This window comes from Calliphora vicina, chromosome 5, assembly GCF_958450345.1.
Source record: "Calliphora vicina chromosome 5, idCalVici1.1, whole genome shotgun sequence".
In the NCBI taxonomy this organism is placed as follows: Eukaryota; Metazoa; Arthropoda; class Insecta; order Diptera; family Calliphoridae; genus Calliphora; species Calliphora vicina.
The window spans coordinates 27,931,361-27,950,542 of NC_088784.1; the positions used below are offsets into that span (position 1 = coordinate 27,931,361).

Here is a 19,182-nt window from a genome sequence, read left to right on the forward strand (position 1 = left end):
AACAACTCCTTTTTTCCACAATTAAGGATATTTTTTTTTGTTTGTTTAATTTGATTATTTTCTTTTAGCACTAATTTTGATGTTTGTATTTTAATTTGAGAACATTTTTGTTTAATTTATTTGTTTTTTTGTTTGTGTTAGTTTTATGTTTGTTTTTTTTAAATCTGTTTGGGATTTTCGTTAACAAATTTTCACAAATTCGTGGGGGTTTTTCTCGGGATATTTATCATTATCGGCTTTTATGTTTTAATAGAAAAAAAAACAACACACACGCACACACATTTGCACTTAACATAAACATGCACACATTCACGAAAAAATCAACTGAAAACAGAATACAATAAAAATGTTAAAGAAAAACCAACAACACTGGCTATTACAGTCTGTCTGTCCCTCTGTTTGTCATTCAAACACACTGTATATTTTTATGTAAAGGGAATCTGCAGCAGAGCCAACCTCTTTATAAAACAATAATAACAACAACAATAACTACATAAGAAATTCTTGTTGGTATATGATGTTTTCAAAATGTGTAAAGTAAGCAGAATTTTTTTAATGTTAGTTTGCAGCCTTAACAGCAGCAACAGCAGTAGGGCGGTGAATATAAGGGAAAAAAAACTTGCAACTTCATACAAAAACTCTGTATAAGAACTTCCTTAGTTCTTGTTCTTCTTTTATGTATTTTATAATAAAAATTTTATAGATATTTTTCTTTTCTTATTTCAAATTATTTGTATTACTTTATTAAAGTAGTATTCCATAAACATTTTTATCTCAAGTAGTATTTGTTAGGCTTCTTTTTCTTATCTTTTAGAGAAAAAAAAAAAACTTCACTGCTCTATTTTATGTGTAAAAAGTTAGAGCTGTTAATAAAAAATTTTCGTTTTTAAGACACTTTTTCTTTATTTGTTTCTGTGATAAATTTATGTTTCACTTAAGATAAATATTTATAGAATTATAACACACCTTTCACAGTACTTTTTTTAACAATATTAATTACTTTTTTAATTTTTATTTTAATTATATTAAAATTTTATTGCAACTTCTTTTAACAAACTACCCGCGACATTAACGTTGTTAACATTCGTCGACGACCGCACTCAAAAAAAGTAAACAAACAACTAACTAATAACGAGTTGACGTCCAGCCACTGCTGCAAAAACATTTTTTGGAGAATACTACAGTGGAAGAGCCAAACATTAAGAGAGATAATTGTGAAAACACATTAAGAGAGAAATAAAAAGAAAGAAGAAAGTGGATTAATAAACAGTTTGTTTTAATAAAACAAATCACTATTTCTAAACATAGGGCCACCTATAGGTACCGCAAAAAGGAGGAAAACAAAAATTAGAAATGAAAAATTAATAAAGTTAAAGTAAATTTTAGGCAAAAAATATATTTTTATAAAAAAACCCAATATTTGAATTGTTTAAAAAGAACTAAATACAAGGCTTAATATGAATAAAACAACACCAAGATCAAATAAATTTTAGATAAATAATTAAAATCTCAGCAAATTTAGTGAAAAAAGTATTCAGACGGTTTAAAACCTTAAGATTTAATTATTTTTGTTTAAATAATATAAAGTACAAGGATTAATAAGAAGAAAAGAAAACATCAAGATCAACATACGTTTTTAAATCCATAAAGTACCTAAATATGTACTGATAAAATTATTATATTACTGTGAAAATCGTTTATTTCCCGTAATCAATTGTACAATTCGAATTTTTGACACATTAAATCCTTTCTCTGTGAAATTTTATCAGTTCGTCTCTAAATTTTAATAATAATATTTGCAGCTAAAGTTGGTAGAACCAAAAAATAATGTATATGTTCGAAGCAAAAAACCTAGATAAAAAATAAAGCAATTTTAATTTTTGCAAACTATCGAATATAAATAATCAAAACTAGATTCAGTTTATATGCCGAATATAACAATCTGTTTTAATAGAAACAAATATAAAGGTTTTATAGAAATACCGAGTTTAAGTAAAAGCGGGTAGTTTTTTTTAATTTACTAAATCTTCCGAATCTGAACACATTCAATTTTAATTAGCGTTAAACTAAAGTTATGATTAGGGTTCCTTATTTCCCGGAATTTGTCCATTATTTAAAAAACTAGACGAAAATGCATTTATATCGAATGCAGTTAATAAATAAATTCCGGTTAAGTTTAAATAGATAGTGAGACATTCGAGCGTGAGATTGAAATGTGTACCAGGTTTGCTATATACATATACATATATCCGCCAGCTCGACATTCCAATTTCTCAGACAACTAAACTCCTTATTTCACACCCAGAATTTCTTTAAAACCCGCTCAAATTCTAATATATTTAGCAACATTGTTTTAGCATAAGCAGACTTTTTATAGCAGTTTGCAGCCGCTGCAACAGCGCAGTAGGGCGGTGAATGTAAGCAAGCATGCCAGACTTGGTGTATTGTTCCCATTATATGGGACTGCAATAAAAAAACTTCCATAAGTATTCAGATCTCACTATATAAAAGACAGGAGATTATATATTGATAACTTGATTATCTTGCTTATTAATACTCATAAACTAAAATACCGCTTATATAGAAATCATTTCTCGATTTTTTAAATTTGAAATAAATTCTAGTCAATCTCGAATTTATTGTCCAGATTTGGAACATATTCTAACCATATTGATAAGACATTTTATATATCGTTAGATCCATATTGTCTATATTAATGACTTAGTAATCCAGATATAGGTAAAAAAATAGGTCAAAAATCGAGGTTGTCTTGGTTTTTTCCTCATATCTCAGCCATTTGTGGACCGATTTTTCTGATTGAAAATTTGGATCCCGAAGATATCTGGGGTCTTCAGAAAATTGATTTCAACAGACAGACAGACGGACATGGCTTAATCGACTCCGCTATCTATAAGGATCCAGAATATATATACTTTATAGGGTCGGAAATAAAAAATTTAGAAATTACAAACGGAATGACAAACTTATATATACCCTTCTCATGAAGGTGAAGGGTATAAAAAGGAAAATAAATTTTACTTAATTTTACATTACAAAAAAAAAACACGACCTCCCCCAAATAATTGGCTTGGATCTGTGTCTGTCTTATAACCAAAAAAGGAAAAATCATGTTTATAGGCGCCCGTACATATTTTCGGAGTTATGGGTCTCTGTAGTTGAAACTGAAATATTAGTATATCTTTTATATTTGTTATCAGATTAAAACGTTTTTATATAGCTTTTAGAAATACATTCGGACCCAATTCTTTTTCGAATTTTGATCCAGTTTTTTTTAATTTTGTTTTAAATTATACCGTTTTATTTTATTTTAAATTATACCGCAATAAAGATAACTGTAAAACTTTAAAAATCTTGGTTTTATGGAACACTGGCTTCGCATAACATAGTTATCTTGATTGGACTCCATAAGTCGAACACCAGTTTCGTATAAAATAAACTGATCGATATACATCTGTATATTGTGAAAATATGAATATATATCCGAACTTAATAACCCATAACTCGAGAATAGAAAATTAAATGAAAGCCTGAAGTCTTGTGAATAATATTTTTAGAACAAATTTAATACCATTAACCTGACATATTTTGTGTAGACATTTTTCAAAAATTATTCGTATAAAAACACAACAATTTTTATAATGGCAGTAATGGGTCAAAAAATGCATTGCAAAAAGATATCTAAAGAGGTACATACATATATATTTTATTTATTTATTATATATTGAACAAATCCGATAAAAAGCAATGAAAATACAACAGATCCAATATTTTGAGCCCCATATCTCAGGAACTATACATCTTAAAAATTTGATATTGATCCGGAGTGGCGCCCATAAACTAGAGTTTAGCCTAAGTCATAGAGAATTATACATAGAGACGAGACACTACGATTTGTCAAACAACAATACAACAAATCATATGTCTGATACGAAAACAAAACACATGGATTAGCATGTATTTTGTTGTTGGAGGAATTAGGTTTTTGACAGCAGACTTAGGCTTTTGACAATTACGTCTCGTCCCTATGTCACCCTAATGGCCTTAGTATGTATTTTGTTGTTGGAGGAGTTAAGTTTTCGGCAACAGACTTAGGTTTTTGATAATTACGTCTCGTCCCTATGTCACCCTAATGTCCATAGTAGTCATTACTTTAAGTATAAGTTATCCTAATTTATTTTTAAGATAACTTATTAATAAATAAATTCTATGATTTTTTGATAAAACGTATTTGGTAACCCTAATATAAGGGAAAAAATATTCCAACTTCACACAACAACAAAAACTCTGTATAGAGAACTTCCTTAACAGATGCTGCTTCTTCTTTATAATTTTTATTTTATGACTAGCAAAAATAATTATTTTTTTGCAAACTATATCATATTTTTTATTCATTCTAAGCTAAAACTTGATTTAAATACTTTGTTTTAATAACTTTTTAAAAATGTTATTTACTTTTTTTTCTCGTTTTCTGCTGCACTGCACCTTTTGCTTCTTTATCTTATAGAAAGAAACAAATTAAACTCCTCTATAGTTTTGTTTGTATTGTTGTTTTAGGGCAAAAATAAGTTTGAAACAATTCTTTTTTTTTGTTTTGCAGGTTTTCTTCTTCTTTGTTTCTGGTTTTAGGAACTTTTTTCTGGCATTTGTCATATAAACTTTGCACACCCTTTTTGTTTTCTATTTATTTTTATTGGTAAACTTGCTAATTTAACATAATTTTCATAGATTTGTTTGGTTTTATTTCATATTTTAATTATATTATAATTTTCCTTTGTAACTTTTTCCAACAACCCGCGACGTTAACGACAACCAACATTCGTTCAACCGCACTCAAAAAAAGTAAACAACTAACTACAACTAGCGAGTTGACGTATAGCCAATGCTGTCAAGCGATTTTGGGGGAATAAAGAGTAAGTGGTTGAAATAAATGCGATTTTGAATAAATTTAAAAATTTTGAAATATGAATGTTCATAGAAAATTTATTTACAGAAATTATGTCAGTCTGAAAATTATTTTAAAGTCACAGAGTTGTTGTTGTTGTAGCAGCAGTGTTTGCTGAGTTGACAGCCCTTGGCCGAGTGAACTCGGGTCATTCCGGTGCGTAGAACCGGCTGTCGTGGGAATGAGTCACAGAGTTGTTATTATACTTGGTTTAATGCATTTAAATTTTTTAATATTTGTTAATTTGCTGAGGGGTTACTGCGTTACTCAATCCGAAAACTGAAATGTTTGAAATTGTATGCTAAATACATTGTAATTAGAAAGGAATTTCTTTCGAATCGAATTAGGGAGTAACCCCCTGATCTGAATGGTTTTGTATGTATTTTTGGAATTTTTTAATATTTTTTGTTATTTTTCCTTTTTTAGCATGTTGCCCCTCTTTTGGTTTATTTTCATTCTTAGATTTTATATTTATTTGAACAAGATTTCGACTTTTTTACAAATGTATTAAAAAGTAGAAATTTTTGTTAAAATTAATAGTGTTTGTTTTGTTAAAATTAAAAATAATAGTGCTTTATTTTAATAAAAATTAAAAACAATTTTACATACATTTTATATCGCAAAAAACGCTTAAATAAAGTAACGTGTAATTTGTATCTGGCAATACCGCTGTCCTACTTAAGAGAAAATGAAGAGAGAACAAAAATTCAAATTCTCTGTTGTTTATAATGTTTAACATATACAAATGCTGTCAGCTATAAAACTAAAAACTGTTATAAAATATGTATTTTTAAAAATTATACGATTTTTGTTATTTTGCAAACAAATATGTAAGAATTATCGTATGCACTTTGCTACAATTTTAAATAGTTAAACAAGTATTCTTAATGAGTTCATTTAAATAAAATTATTGGTATAATATGAAAACTTATTAAAATGAGTGAAAACCATCGAAAACAGAATTGGTGGATCTTTACCAGGAAATACATTTGCAGAGTTTCAATTTGCCGAAATTATACGGTATTGAGCTGGTTTTATCAGGGTGAGTCAAATAAATATTTAGAGACCTTCCTTGATAGGAAATTATCATGGAAAATAAATACTCAGGAGAGATTAAAGAAGAGTCTTAATGAATACAATACATGCAGGAACTCCTCATTGACAAGAATTGGTGTTTGCTACCAAGTAAGGTAAAGTGGCTATATATACATCTGGTGTTAGGACTAGGGTTTTTAATTTCCCGACCTTTTTGATTCCCGGGGATCGGGAAATTTTATAATGTTATAATTATTAAATAACAGAGCTTCAAATTAATTAATAAAATTTGAGCTTAATTCACTAAAATCTTAATCAGTAATTAAAGAATGTCAGCCTTTCATTCCATAAATCCATTCCTAATATTGAATTTTTTAGATTCATTCCAAAGCCTTTGTATAAATAAACTGAATTAATTTTAAAGAATTTATTCAAACTTGGAATGATTAAATTTTTGTTAAATCAAATCATTTACAAAATTAATTGAAAAAATTGTCTTAAGCCTTTTTGTACTAGATTTGAATTGAAGAAAAATTTAATCATTTAATAAATTTTTGAAGCTATTTTGTTATGGATTTGAAGAAGAAATTTAAAGAAATTAGAATGATTCAATAAGAAATAAATTCTTTAAATAATGAATTCACTTTTTAAATTTTCATACGAAAAACCCCAAATAATAATAATAAGCGGTCTATTATTGCCGTGATATAAGCAAAAAAAACTTTTAACTGTTTTTTGGTGAAAAAAGTTGAGTTCTAACTTGTTTTCAATGTCTGTCAGTTTTTAATTCCCGGTATTCCCGACTAAAAATCCCGGGATTCGGGTAGTGAAAAATTGGCAAAATTGCCGGGAAATTTGTACCTGGAATTCCCGGGATAAAAACCCTAGTTAGGACTAGTTATAGGATTTTACTCAACAAAGCTCAAATGTATGCATGTCTAGGTATAACAGGTGCTATTGGCAGTACAACACAGGCGGCCTAGAATATAATCTTAAACCTACTACCCATTGAGCACTATGTTGAAAGTGTGGCCGCAAGGAACTTAAGATATTTGAGTCCTCGTTAGTGAAACCATTGCGGGTAGGTCACACTAGGATCAGATAATAAGTGTTTAGGGTGCGAGGCCAGGACGGGGGAGTCCGTATTAGTTTTGTCCGACACTGTATATTAAAATCGAGATGCTATAAATTTTAAATTAAATATAAAGCAGATGCTTTCTAACGACCAGCAATGCGGACTGGATTCAGCTAGTGTTTTATAAAACAAAATTTGTTTTATTCAGCCCAATTATGAAAAAAAATTCCCTTTTCTCATTTTTCGTATTCAAATTCTATGTTAGAAAAACGAAAAGGGAAAAAACTCCCGGGGAATTTTTTTTTTCATAATTGGGCTGATTAACTTACATTACAATTATTTTTAAATTAAATGAAATGTCGATATCGTATGTAGATTTTTGGGACTAGGTGTACGTAGTACGGCAGGACAAATCAATCTACTTATAGAATTCCGTCGTGATGCAAATAAGGCTAATTGTATCTTTTATTACAGGACACTGCATAATTTGAACACATGCTAGAAGAAAGGTCCTGCAGTTTATCGACTTCTCTAGAACCTGTCGAAACAAAGAAGACTGTCAAACTTGGTTCTAACAAACTTGAGGGAACGTATTCTTCCCTCCCTTCCTCTCTTGTTTAGATGAGTTATCAAGAATGAAACTGACACGCATCCATTCCTTCATCAGAGAATCTGGTTGGAACAGATACAAATTGTTGGTACCCAATTTAGTGTGAATTCCGTCGTGATGCAAATAAGGCTAATTGTTTCTTTTATTACAGGACACTGCATAATTTGAACACATGCTAGAAGAAAGGTCCTGCAGTTTAACGACTTCTCTAGAACCTGTCGAAACAAAGAAGACTGTCAAACTTGGTTCTAACAAACTTGAGGGAACGTATTCTTTCTTCCCTTCCTCTCGTATTCAGATGAGTTATCAAGAATGAAACTGACACGCATCCATTCCTTCATCAGAGAATCTGGTTGGCACAGATACAAATTGTTGGTACCCAATTTAGTGTGTGTTAAAGTTAATCGTTAATCTGTCTCGTGACACCTCTGTATACTGTTTGCTGGTTGATTCAACTTTTAAACAGTGGATATGAAATAAGTATCCTGCTGTTTATTTCTTGGGTATCACAATGGGATCAGTTTTGAATGGACTCAAGTGACCTGCTTGGCTACATGATCAATGTAGTGTAATTCAAGCTGAGATCTCAGCGATTAAAATGGCAATACACTGGATGAAGTACTATTGGCTATGTGGTGTGAATATCCGAATCTGTACCGACAGTAAGCCTGCTATCAAATCTCTATCTGGCGTCTACTCGACATCCAGATTGGTACATGAATGCCGGGTATCTCTTAATGAGATGGCGAGACATTCTAACCTGGAGTTATTCTGGGTGCCTGGTCACTCTGGTGTACTTGGCAATGCTATTGCGGATGAACTGGCCAAAAGAGGTTCACGTCTACAAAGTGATGAGATCGATCATTATCTTGCTGTAAGTCAATCATACAGCGTAAATTATTTGAGTCTGCTCAGCTCAGATGGTCTAATTTGACAAATTGCTCGATATCGAGGCTCACATGCCCGTTTTTGAACATCACAGGTCAATGTCCCTCACGGGGCTACCACGGGCTAGGTTACGAGCTCTGATATCAGTGCTTACGGGGCACTGCTTGATTGGTGCGCATGCTAGGAGACTGAATACTCCATATAATGACTTCTGTAGCAGTTGCCATGATGAAGACGAGGATGAGACTGTTGAACATCTCCTCTGTCTCTGCCCTGCTCTATCAAGGGTTAGCACTGCGACAATAGGTAATTCATTTTTGCACGGCACAGCGGATCTATCTACTCTGGATATCAGGAAGATGGATTCGTTCATTCGTGCGTCAGGTTGGTTCGGCACTGAACCCAGTTCTGACATGTGAAGGACCTCTTGAGATCCTGAGCATGATCCTCAAGGGTATCACAAATGGACCAATTCATGGACCCATTATTATTATTCTGATCAGGGGATTATTGAAACGGAGCAACAGCAATACCAATTGGCTTATTAATAGAATTAGGACTCGTTGAAAATTGTTCAATGAAAACTATCCTTTAAAAAGTTTTTAAAACTAGAGGATAGATTTATATAAAAGCTATAATATGCATTACTTCATTTAAGAAGATAGTTTTTAGTTGTAAATATTAAACCATAACACTTTCTCTCTCTCATCGTATTTGAATAGAGTTTATTTTGTTTATTTTATTAATTACCTTTGATGCACATCTAAATACGCTAGTTTAAAAAGTTATTAATACTAATGACTTAGAAAAGATCATACAAAATATTTGAAAAATAAACAAATCTAAAGAAAATTGATTTGTATATTTGTTTAATACACAACTATAATATAAAATAACTTATGAAATAATATAGAGTAAAATATGTAACAGTGAATTATGAAGAAACTAATTTGAATGCCAAAAAAAAAATAAAAATTAAACAAAAATTCCAAAAGGAGGGAATCAACATTTAATATTTAGATAAATTTTACTTTAAAGCTAAAATTCCATTGAAAACATTACTTAAAGCTAAAGACATGTAAGTATATTTAATATATACTAAGTATAAGATTTATAAATGTATGTATGTTTGTATTTTATGGGTGGATGTATGTATGTATCTATATAAAGAGAAATTATTTCTTAAGCCTTAAAAAATTTCATTGCGATAGTTGTTTATAAAATTCTTAATTAAATCGGATAATTCGGGAGCATGACAAATGAATTTGTGGCCGTATTTGCGTGAACCCTCAAAGCGATGAAATTCCACAGGACCCCAGGCTTTGCCGCGAGTATCTAAAGCTATGCGATATAGTCTATAGCCCAACTGGAAGGGCACCACATAGTCATCTTCAGCATGTACTATTAAAATCGGTTGTCGAAATTCGCTTATATGCTGATCGGATTCAAAGCGCAATGAATTGGCATACATGGGTCGCGAAATGGTGTGATCAAACCAGGGTAAATGCTTAAAAGGCTAAAAAAAAATTAAATAAATAAATTATCACGATTTTTAAAAATTTACTATTAATTTTATACTAAAACTCACCCTGGCAAAGGGATGCATTTTAATTTCATCTCTTATATTCGTAAAGGGTGCCTCCAATATGACACCTCTCACACCCTTCTCATCCAGATTATTCAATTTCGATAGCATATTTGTGGCCACACCAGTGCCCAATGAATGACCCCATATAAATATGGGATTTGTGGTTATATTACGTATGTAATAATAAACAGCCAAAGCATCTTGTACAACACCCTCCTCTGTGGGTGAAACAACATCCGAATCACCATAGCCTCTATAATCGAAAGATATGACATGATAGCCAAGATTGCGCAATAATTTATAGACATCTATGCGATGACCAGAGCCCCTTGAGGCGGTATTGCCATGACAATACAACACAATATTGTTGTCGGGTATTTTAAGCAAGCGTTCATAGAATAGTTGTTCATTTTCGGTATTTACTATGGGGAAGCTGGATTTTATTACCGGCTCCAATTGGTCTAGGTTTTCATCTTTAAAGTCTGTTATATTTTGCAGATCTTCACGGGCATCCTTAATGAAAAAAACTCATTAAAATATCTCTAGATTTATTTAAATAATTCTCCTAAACTTACCTCACCCAATTGCATTTCCTTGGCAAAACGTTTCACCACATTCTTTGGCAAAACATGCCAAACACCAATGCGCACAGTGTTATGTTTATTTGCTACATCACCATGATCACTATCATCCTTATCAGTTTCCACATCCGAGTCGGGTACTTCTAGGAAAAAACTTCGACTAGCATAAAGACCCACACTAGAAGGATTACTCAAGTCAAGATCTCTAGGATATGTGACTGGAAAAAATAGTTTCTAAAATAATAACCAATTAAACCACAAAATTTTAATATCAAATACTTACTAAATGTTAAAAATAATATGCCTCTTTGTATCGTTACGGAATAACGAAATATCAAGGGTAATACTATAAAGACAACTGAGAATCCTATTAAACATATTTGTACGGTGGCTAACGATATTCTGAAATTGAAAGAAACAAAAAATAAAAACAAAACAAAAAAACCTAAAGTTAGTAATGCGTTAATATAAAATTTTAAAAATTTCTAGTTTTAATAAATGATTTTTTAAAAAAAGTTTAATGATTTATGAACCCATCAATTGAAAACATCAAAGAGTTATTAATAAATAAGTTCATTTTAAATTGAGTTTTAATTGTTATAATAGAAATTGTTTAAATAGTTTTTGTTTAATTAAATGTTGGTGTAAGTGGTGTTTATTGTATCTAAAAAACATTTCAAAAATTTGCTAAAGTTATAAAAGAACGTGTCATTAGAGTTATTTGTTAAATGACTATCATTCACAATAATTACAGTGCAGTATAATAATATGCAAACACTTTGTTAAATTTGATTCAAAATTAAGCAGGTAATTAATCTTAATTCCTTGGAAACATTTGGAAATCAAGCGTTATTTCAAAACTTTCATTAAATCCTTAAGAAAATTTGAGCAAATTCCCCTTAATTGTTGAGGAAGTCATTATTTTCAAATTCTATAACATTTTTATACCCTTCACCTTCGTGAGAATAGTATAGTATATAAGTTTGTCATTCCGTTTGTAATTTCCACAATATAATTTTCCGACCCTATAAAGGTCAATCATTATAGACAGCGGAGTCGATTAAGCCATGTCCGTCTGTCTGTTTGTCCGTCTGTCGGCTGTCTGTTGAAATCAATTTTCTGAAGACCCCACATATATCTTAGGGATCCAAATCTTCAATAATTCTGTCCTATTTAAATTCCTATTTAAAATCATTTTGCTGATTCCACAAATGGCTGAGATATGAGGAAAAAACCAGGACAACCTCGATGTTTGACCTATATCTGGATTATTAAGTCATTAATATAGGCAATATGGATATCTAATGATAGATATTTCAAAGACCTTTGCAACGACGTATATAAGACCATAGTAAGTTGGACCTACAATGGATCAAAATCGGAAAAAATATTTTTTAACCCGAATTTTTTTTTCACAAAAAAATATTAAAAAACCAAAATTTTTTTTTTAAATTAAAATAAAATTTTAAATTTAAAAAATAAAAATTTTTAATTTAAAAAAAAAATTCGAAAAATTTTTTTTTCCAAAAAATTAAAATATTTAAAATTTGTATTTTGAAGTATAATTTGGTGAAGGGTACATACGATTCGGCACATCCGAATATAGCTCTCTTACTTGTTACATTTGAGAATAGCTTTGTTTACAAACAAAAAAGTGGTAAACAAAAAAATGTCTGAAAGCTAGTAATTTTTAAATAATATTAAAGCATTTCCAAAGTTTTACATTTGAGATAGTCTTCAATTTCAAACAAATCTCAATTTAAGCAAAACCGCACTATCTGAAGGTTCAATTCGTTTCTTTCTATTGGCTGTATAACTTAAAAATGCGGGATTTACAATAGATGGCGTATCTTTTGAACTAGGTTTGTGATATAATTCTCACTTAGTTATTGAACACTATAGTGTAAACAACGTTTTTTAGTGCAAGTTTTGCTTTACTTCATTAATTTGAAAAAAAGTGCCGCTGAAGCACAACGATTACTCACCAAAGCTTATGGTGAATGTGTTCTGTCGGTTTCAACGTGCAGGAGATGGTTTGTGCGGTTCAGAAAATCCATGAAGATTATTGAGAAAGCCAGCAAGAGCTTGAAAAATTATTCTTAGCTAGTCAAGCGGCAATTTTAAAATATTTGCGAGAAGCAGGGAGACCTTAAAAGACGAGTTTGCATTTCTGATATGCTGCTTGAACGCTATAAAAGAAAATCATTTTTGCAACGAATCATTACTTTCGATGAAAATTGGATCCATTATGATAACCCTAAGAGTAAGAGATCGTATGTGAAGCCTGGCCAACCAGCCGAATCGACACCAAAGCCAAATATTCAAAGTGCTAAGGTAATGCTCTGTATTTGGTGGGAGCAATAGGGTCCTATATATTAAGAGATGCTGAAATCTGGACAGACCATCATACGCAACCTGTACCGAACGCAACTGATTCGTTTAAAGCGAGTGAATATGCGGCCAGATATGAAACCGTAATGACAAACCATCATGACAACACTCGGCCACATGTTGCAATACCTGTTAAATAGTACTTAGAATGAAGTGGTTGGAAAGTTTTTTCTCATCCGCTTTATAGTCCAGACCATGACGACTACTATTTGTTTCGATCGATGCTGAATGCTCTCTCTGGGATATGATCTTTGGCCTCAAAAGATTAACAGTTATTTTGGCTCGGAATCCATATGTCGTCAGAAAGATGGGAAAAGGTCATAGCTAAAAATGGCCAATACTTTAAATAAGTTTATATTGTACAAATGTTTCAAAATAAAAGCTAAAAATTCCCGCATTTTTAAGTCATATACCCAATAATTGATTCCTTAAATTAAAAATTCCTAAAACAAAGTATCATAGAGAAACATAGAGCGGAAACTATAAAAAAATGACTCAAAATAATCACATAAACGTGTGTGGTTTTTATTGATTTTTTTTTACTAATACATTCTCACCATTCAGGTTTTTGACAACTGAGTTAAGTTTCCGATCTATGTGTATATCTCTATGCAAAGTATATATTACTTATTGAGAGGATGATTAAAATGTAGTTTAAACATAACTAAAACGTTTTAATAACTTACGACATTAGTTACTGTTTTGAATATAGAACACACCCTTGTTTTCAAAATGCCAGCTTTAAGGACCAACTGTAGAGGTAATCATAAAACAAATTAACGCTAAGGCTACTTACATTAGCTTTGCATAAAACTTGTTTATCACCAAAAATCTACTTTGAAAACTGGACTATCTTAACTAATATTACAATGCATATTATGCTCCAGTATTAATTAGAATTAATAATGTCATTATGAAAATACTATTTCTATACAATTTACATACAAGGTGCTCCACAAATTTTAAAAAAGATCCATGAAAGCCCTATAGGTTTAGCAAATTCAATAGCAACATAGTATTTTTAATTTTTTTTAACAAACAAAAACACTGCAGATACAACCAGAGTCTCTAACGGGAATCGAACCCGCAACCCTCAGATTAATAGTCCAGCACACTATAGGGGCACCCAAAGTTCAACCGTAACGCAGCCTAAGGAACCTCTGCATGAGGAAAGTTCTTTCCTTCATGGACCAAAATGTCATGTTGACTAACCAATTCCTACTGAAATATCATCGAAGGAGTCATACTATCTACAACAACATACATATAGTTGAAGACCCCATGAGGTATGTCAGGAAGGACTTTCTGATATATGAGGAGATAAGTAGGTATGTGTAGGAACGACTGGAATATTTAACATTTACATAAACGTCGCCCATTGCAGATAAGGAAAAAACTCTGCAGCGATAAACAAGAGTATTTCTGGCAGAACTGAGTGCGCATAGAACATGCCGTCCTCAATTTATGAAGCAAACCGAACTCTATCTGAACTTTATATTTCTACATCAACTGAATTGTTTATCAGGATCGCGGCGCAGCGGCGCGCCCTCTCTGATGTCAACATTAGTTTGTTTACATAACCGCATAATTGAAAATGGGTCTCAACACTAAATATGATTGGCGTTGTTTTCCTTAAATTTGTTTCAAAAAGCCAACTTACAAAAGTTCCATGTGTACAAAGCGTTCCATGGATAAAATTTCCCAAGTTTGATCTAAAAAAAATTTCAAAGGATGACTTCCTAACCTTAAATATTCCAACCCTTTAGTACGATTTAGCACACTGTGAAACATTTTCGGGGTCATTGTCAGGGTTTTGAGAAGTTCCAGGTCAGGGTGCAAACAAACCAAACCTCCAAAGGGTTTATTATAGTTTTTCAGCTATAATTTCCCTTTTTTTCATAAATTTTCGCCAATAACTACAAAATTCTGGCCATAAACGACTAAAAAAAATAAAGCCAAACTATTTTTCTTTGAACGCCAAACCCTTAGAAGCTCTTACTATACTGGCCTAGTACTTTCAGCCTGACTAGGAATTTCTCACCACCAGAATGCCTGTTGCAATGTGTTGTCAATTCTCATCGATATTTTGAAAACGATATTTGATATCGAATGTAATTGGAAGGCTAGCGGTATATACCGGTAAAATTTAAGACTGCCTAGCTTTCAGTATAGCTTCGATGATCCTCCCACTTTACCAATAGTACGATTCGCGGTGATCGCGGACCATATGGCAATGGAAATAAACTTCGGTAGGAAGAGTTCCGGCAGATTATACGATCTTATACGCATTCAGATTTTCGGAAATACTGGCGATCTTGAAATATTAGGAAATGTTACCTGTGGTTATAGCAATAACACTGTTATATTGCTAAGTTACTACTCAGTCACTACCACAGGGTTCTATCAGAGGAAATTTTGTTCGAGACTAACCAGTCTTGAAGGAGTAGAGAGGACTGTAGAATTTCAAGGGATTTGTGGCGTCACACTGAATATGACAGACACCAGGTTGTTACTGAACCTTGGTAAATAGTATATATTAGGCTGATCATAGGTATGAATGCGGCCATTGTCTAATTAGGGTTAGGACAAGCAAATGGGACTACGGTTGTGGGTTAATTTCTTGAATAAGGAAAGACTGGCCTCTGATAGAATATATGATGGCCGATTACTCTTGTAGTAACACGCGGGTGTGTCCGAAGGACCTCCATCGTAGAAATTCTATAAAAACAAACTTCTAATCTGTAAAAAAGTGTATGACTTAAAAATGGGATTTACAATAGATGGCGTATCTTTTGAACGCGGTCTTTGATTTTAATTGTCGAATTTTGTGCCAACGAATCGTCATATGCGGAAAGTTTTGCTTTACTTCTTTAATTTGAAAAATGTGCCGCTGAAGCTCACCGATTGCTCCGATTGAATATGTTCCATCGGTTTCAACATGCAAGATTTGGTTTGTTCGGTTCAGAAGTGGAGATTTTTATACGGAAGGCAAATATCGCCCAGGCAGCCAAAAAAGTTTGAAGACCAAGATTTGCAAGCATTACTTCTTGAAGATTGTTGTCAAACTCCAGAAGAGAGAATTAGAAATAGTGTTGCTAATATAATAAAAAATGTAAATCAAATGAGTGCTTAAAAAAAAATATTTTTTTTACTTAATTAAGAGAAGTTTTTGATAACCATATTGATGTAAATTAATAACAGGTACATAATTATTTATAACCATATATATATTTTTACTCAAAATAATTGTTTCAATCTTAATTACTTTGGAATTTTGTACGGTTATTTTTTTATTAAAGTGGCACCACTGAATTATAAATCAGCTGTTTTCATTGTAGCTGTCGTCTTTAAAATAATTCAGTAGCTGCCACACGACTACAACTGTAACCAGCAGAATTTGTGTTCGTGTAGTCGTGTAGCCTGCTGTCTTGAATGTGTTTAATGCATTAAAATCAAGGTTTCGAGAATACATAAAATCTGTTTTAGTTTTGGCACCAAAATCATTGTAGATCTGTGTTCGTTCTTTGAGATTTAGAAAGTGAAAATTTTAAAATCTGTTACCTTAGTCTTTCATTTATTTTCCTTCTTGATGGAATTCACAATGAACCTTCGAGTGTAAGTGTACTTTTTGTGCTTTACAGTTATTATATATTGAGGGATTGTTGACATCTAGTAAATATTAAGCTTATATTGAAGAAGATTTATGAGAACTGTGTGTCATGCGATGGGAGTAATGGCGATGTCATTCAAATAACATTTATTCGAAGCACATTTCTTTATCAAATGAATAGATTTTAGTTGAGAATGCAAAAATATTCGATCATTATTTGTGAAATATAAAAATACTCCAATAAATTTACTTTCAAAACAACTATTTAATGTTGACTTGAAAAAAAAATTTGGCCCTGAATGCTGAAAATGTTTGATTAAAAATATGTATGTATATTATTGTACTGCACTGTACTACTTTCCAAAAAAAAAAATCTACAACATAAATTTTATTGATAATAAAATAATAACAATTGAAATAAACAAAATCATAAAACATAATAGATAAAATTTCAAAATAAAAAAAATATAATGCCAGACTAATGTGATGAGGAGTTTTTTTTAGTGTAAGTGAAATAAAGGAAGACATAGAAAAGGGAGGAGAGAGAGAGCAATACTTACAACCCAGTTAGCCAAATTATAATAAATACTCCGGGAATGATTGTGGCGCGAAAAAGTGAATTTAAAAATCTATAACTTTCATACATAGCGCGCGTACTTTTAAACAATTTATACTTTTTTTCTTTGGTATTTTTGTTATATACAAATAACAAATTATTACAAATAGCAATAATTTGTATAAAACTTAGCTTTTTTTAACTATTTATAGGATTAGTGAGTGATTTATTGCGATAACACTTAAAGAAATTATGTTTATAAACACTTTGTTTTCAATTTAAATAGCGAAATAACTAACATTAGATAATGCTGATGAAGATGACAGTGATGAGGTGAAAAATTTATTTGTTTTATTTTTTAATTGTTGCAAATTTATTTTTATTTGTTTTTTATATGAATTTTAGAGTGTTTGTGTAAATACTGCGTCTCTAATGTTTGAACCAATTTCAACTGAAATATTGTGTTTAAATTTTTTTATTTTTTTGTTATAAAAACAACATACAATATTGAAGGGAAGAGATAAAAAAGAAGAATAATAAAAAAATATATAATTATTATTGTTGTTTGGATTATTTTTTGTTTGGTGTTTTATTAGTGTTTAAATAAATAGTTAATTATAATTTTTTTAGTAATTTGAATTAATAGCAATAAGAAAATTAATAAGGTTTCCAAAATAGTTCAAAAAATTTAATTTAATTAACAAAATTTGTGTTGGATCAAACAAATACTTCAAAGCTTTTAAAAAATTCAACCAAAATAAGTAACAATACTTTATTTACATTTGTTTATAAAATACATTTTTTAAAATCATATAGAGAACACAAATATTCAAGGTGACAATAAAATTTGTTGACAATTTGTAAATAATTGATTCAAGAACCAATTTTTTTGTTGAGACAATAAACATTTCAAAAAAAACAAGTAAGAGTGCTATATTCGGCTATGCCGAATCTTATATACCCTTCACCTTTGTTGTGGATGCATTATTATTTTTTATAATTAGTATATATGTATGTACATTGCCCACTTTCAGCGTACAGCATCCTAAATTTATCAAGAACACAAAAAACAACAACAACGCCAAACGAAACAAAACACCAAAAGAAAAACAAAATACGCAAGCCAATGAAACCAACACACATCCAAACATACGTTTAATTGTATAAAAAACAACAACAACGCCAAAAGAAACAAAACACAAAAGAAAAACAAAATACGCAAAGCCTGCACATCTAAACATACGTTTTGTTGTTTTTTTGTCAAAAAAAACCAACACACAACCAAACAACCGTTTAGTTGTATAAAAAACAACAACAACGCCAAAAGAAACAAAACACAAAAAAAACAAAATACACAAAACTTGCACATCCAAACATACGTTTTGTTGTTTTTTTGTCAAAGCATGCAATACATTGTGTTTTTTGATGAAATTTTCAGAGGTTGTCTCGGATTTTTGCTCATATCTCCGTTATTTATGGACGGATTTTGCTGATTTTAAATAGCAAAATTCTCGAAAGTATGTCTGACAGAATTGTTGAAGATTTGGATCCCGGAGATATCTGGGGCCTTCAGAAAATTGATTTCAACAGACAGACAGACAGACGGACAGACAGACAGACAGACAGACAGACAGACAGACAGACAGACAGACAGACAGACAGACAGACAGACAGACAGACAGACAGACAGACAGACAGACAGACAGACGGACATGGCTTAATCGACTCCGCTATCTATAAGGATCCAGAATATATATACTTTATAGGGTCGGAAATGAAAAATGTAGAAATTACAAACGGAATGACAAACTTATATATACCCTTCTCACGAAGCTGAAGGGTATAAAAACTGAACAACTTGATAAATACAATTGCAAACTTCTAC

At 31.1% G+C, this 19,182-nt stretch overlaps 1 protein-coding gene across 2 annotated transcripts in view; it reads right to left on the reverse strand.

Annotated features, from left to right (window-relative positions):
* Positions 1-9,266: 9,266 nt before the first annotated feature.
* Positions 9,267-19,182, reverse strand: part of LOC135962025 (lysophosphatidylserine lipase ABHD12) — a 33,196-nt gene continuing 23,280 nt past the window's right edge. Inside the window, exons 1-5 of one of the 2 annotated variants that reach the window (XM_065513733.1) lie at positions 17,302-17,463; positions 11,024-11,142; positions 10,735-10,958; positions 10,160-10,672; positions 9,267-10,087 (exon numbers count right to left, since the gene is read on the reverse strand). In XM_065513733.1, the coding sequence (XP_065369805.1) occupies positions 9,761-10,087; positions 10,160-10,672; positions 10,735-10,958; positions 11,024-11,142; positions 17,302-17,387 (1,269 nt within the window). In that variant the 5' untranslated portion in view covers positions 17,388-17,463 and the 3' untranslated portion in view covers positions 9,267-9,760. Of the gene's footprint in view, positions 10,088-10,159; positions 10,673-10,734; positions 10,959-11,023; positions 11,143-17,301; positions 17,464-19,182 lie in introns of those variants that run through there. The other variant, XM_065513734.1, reaches the window with a different exon arrangement.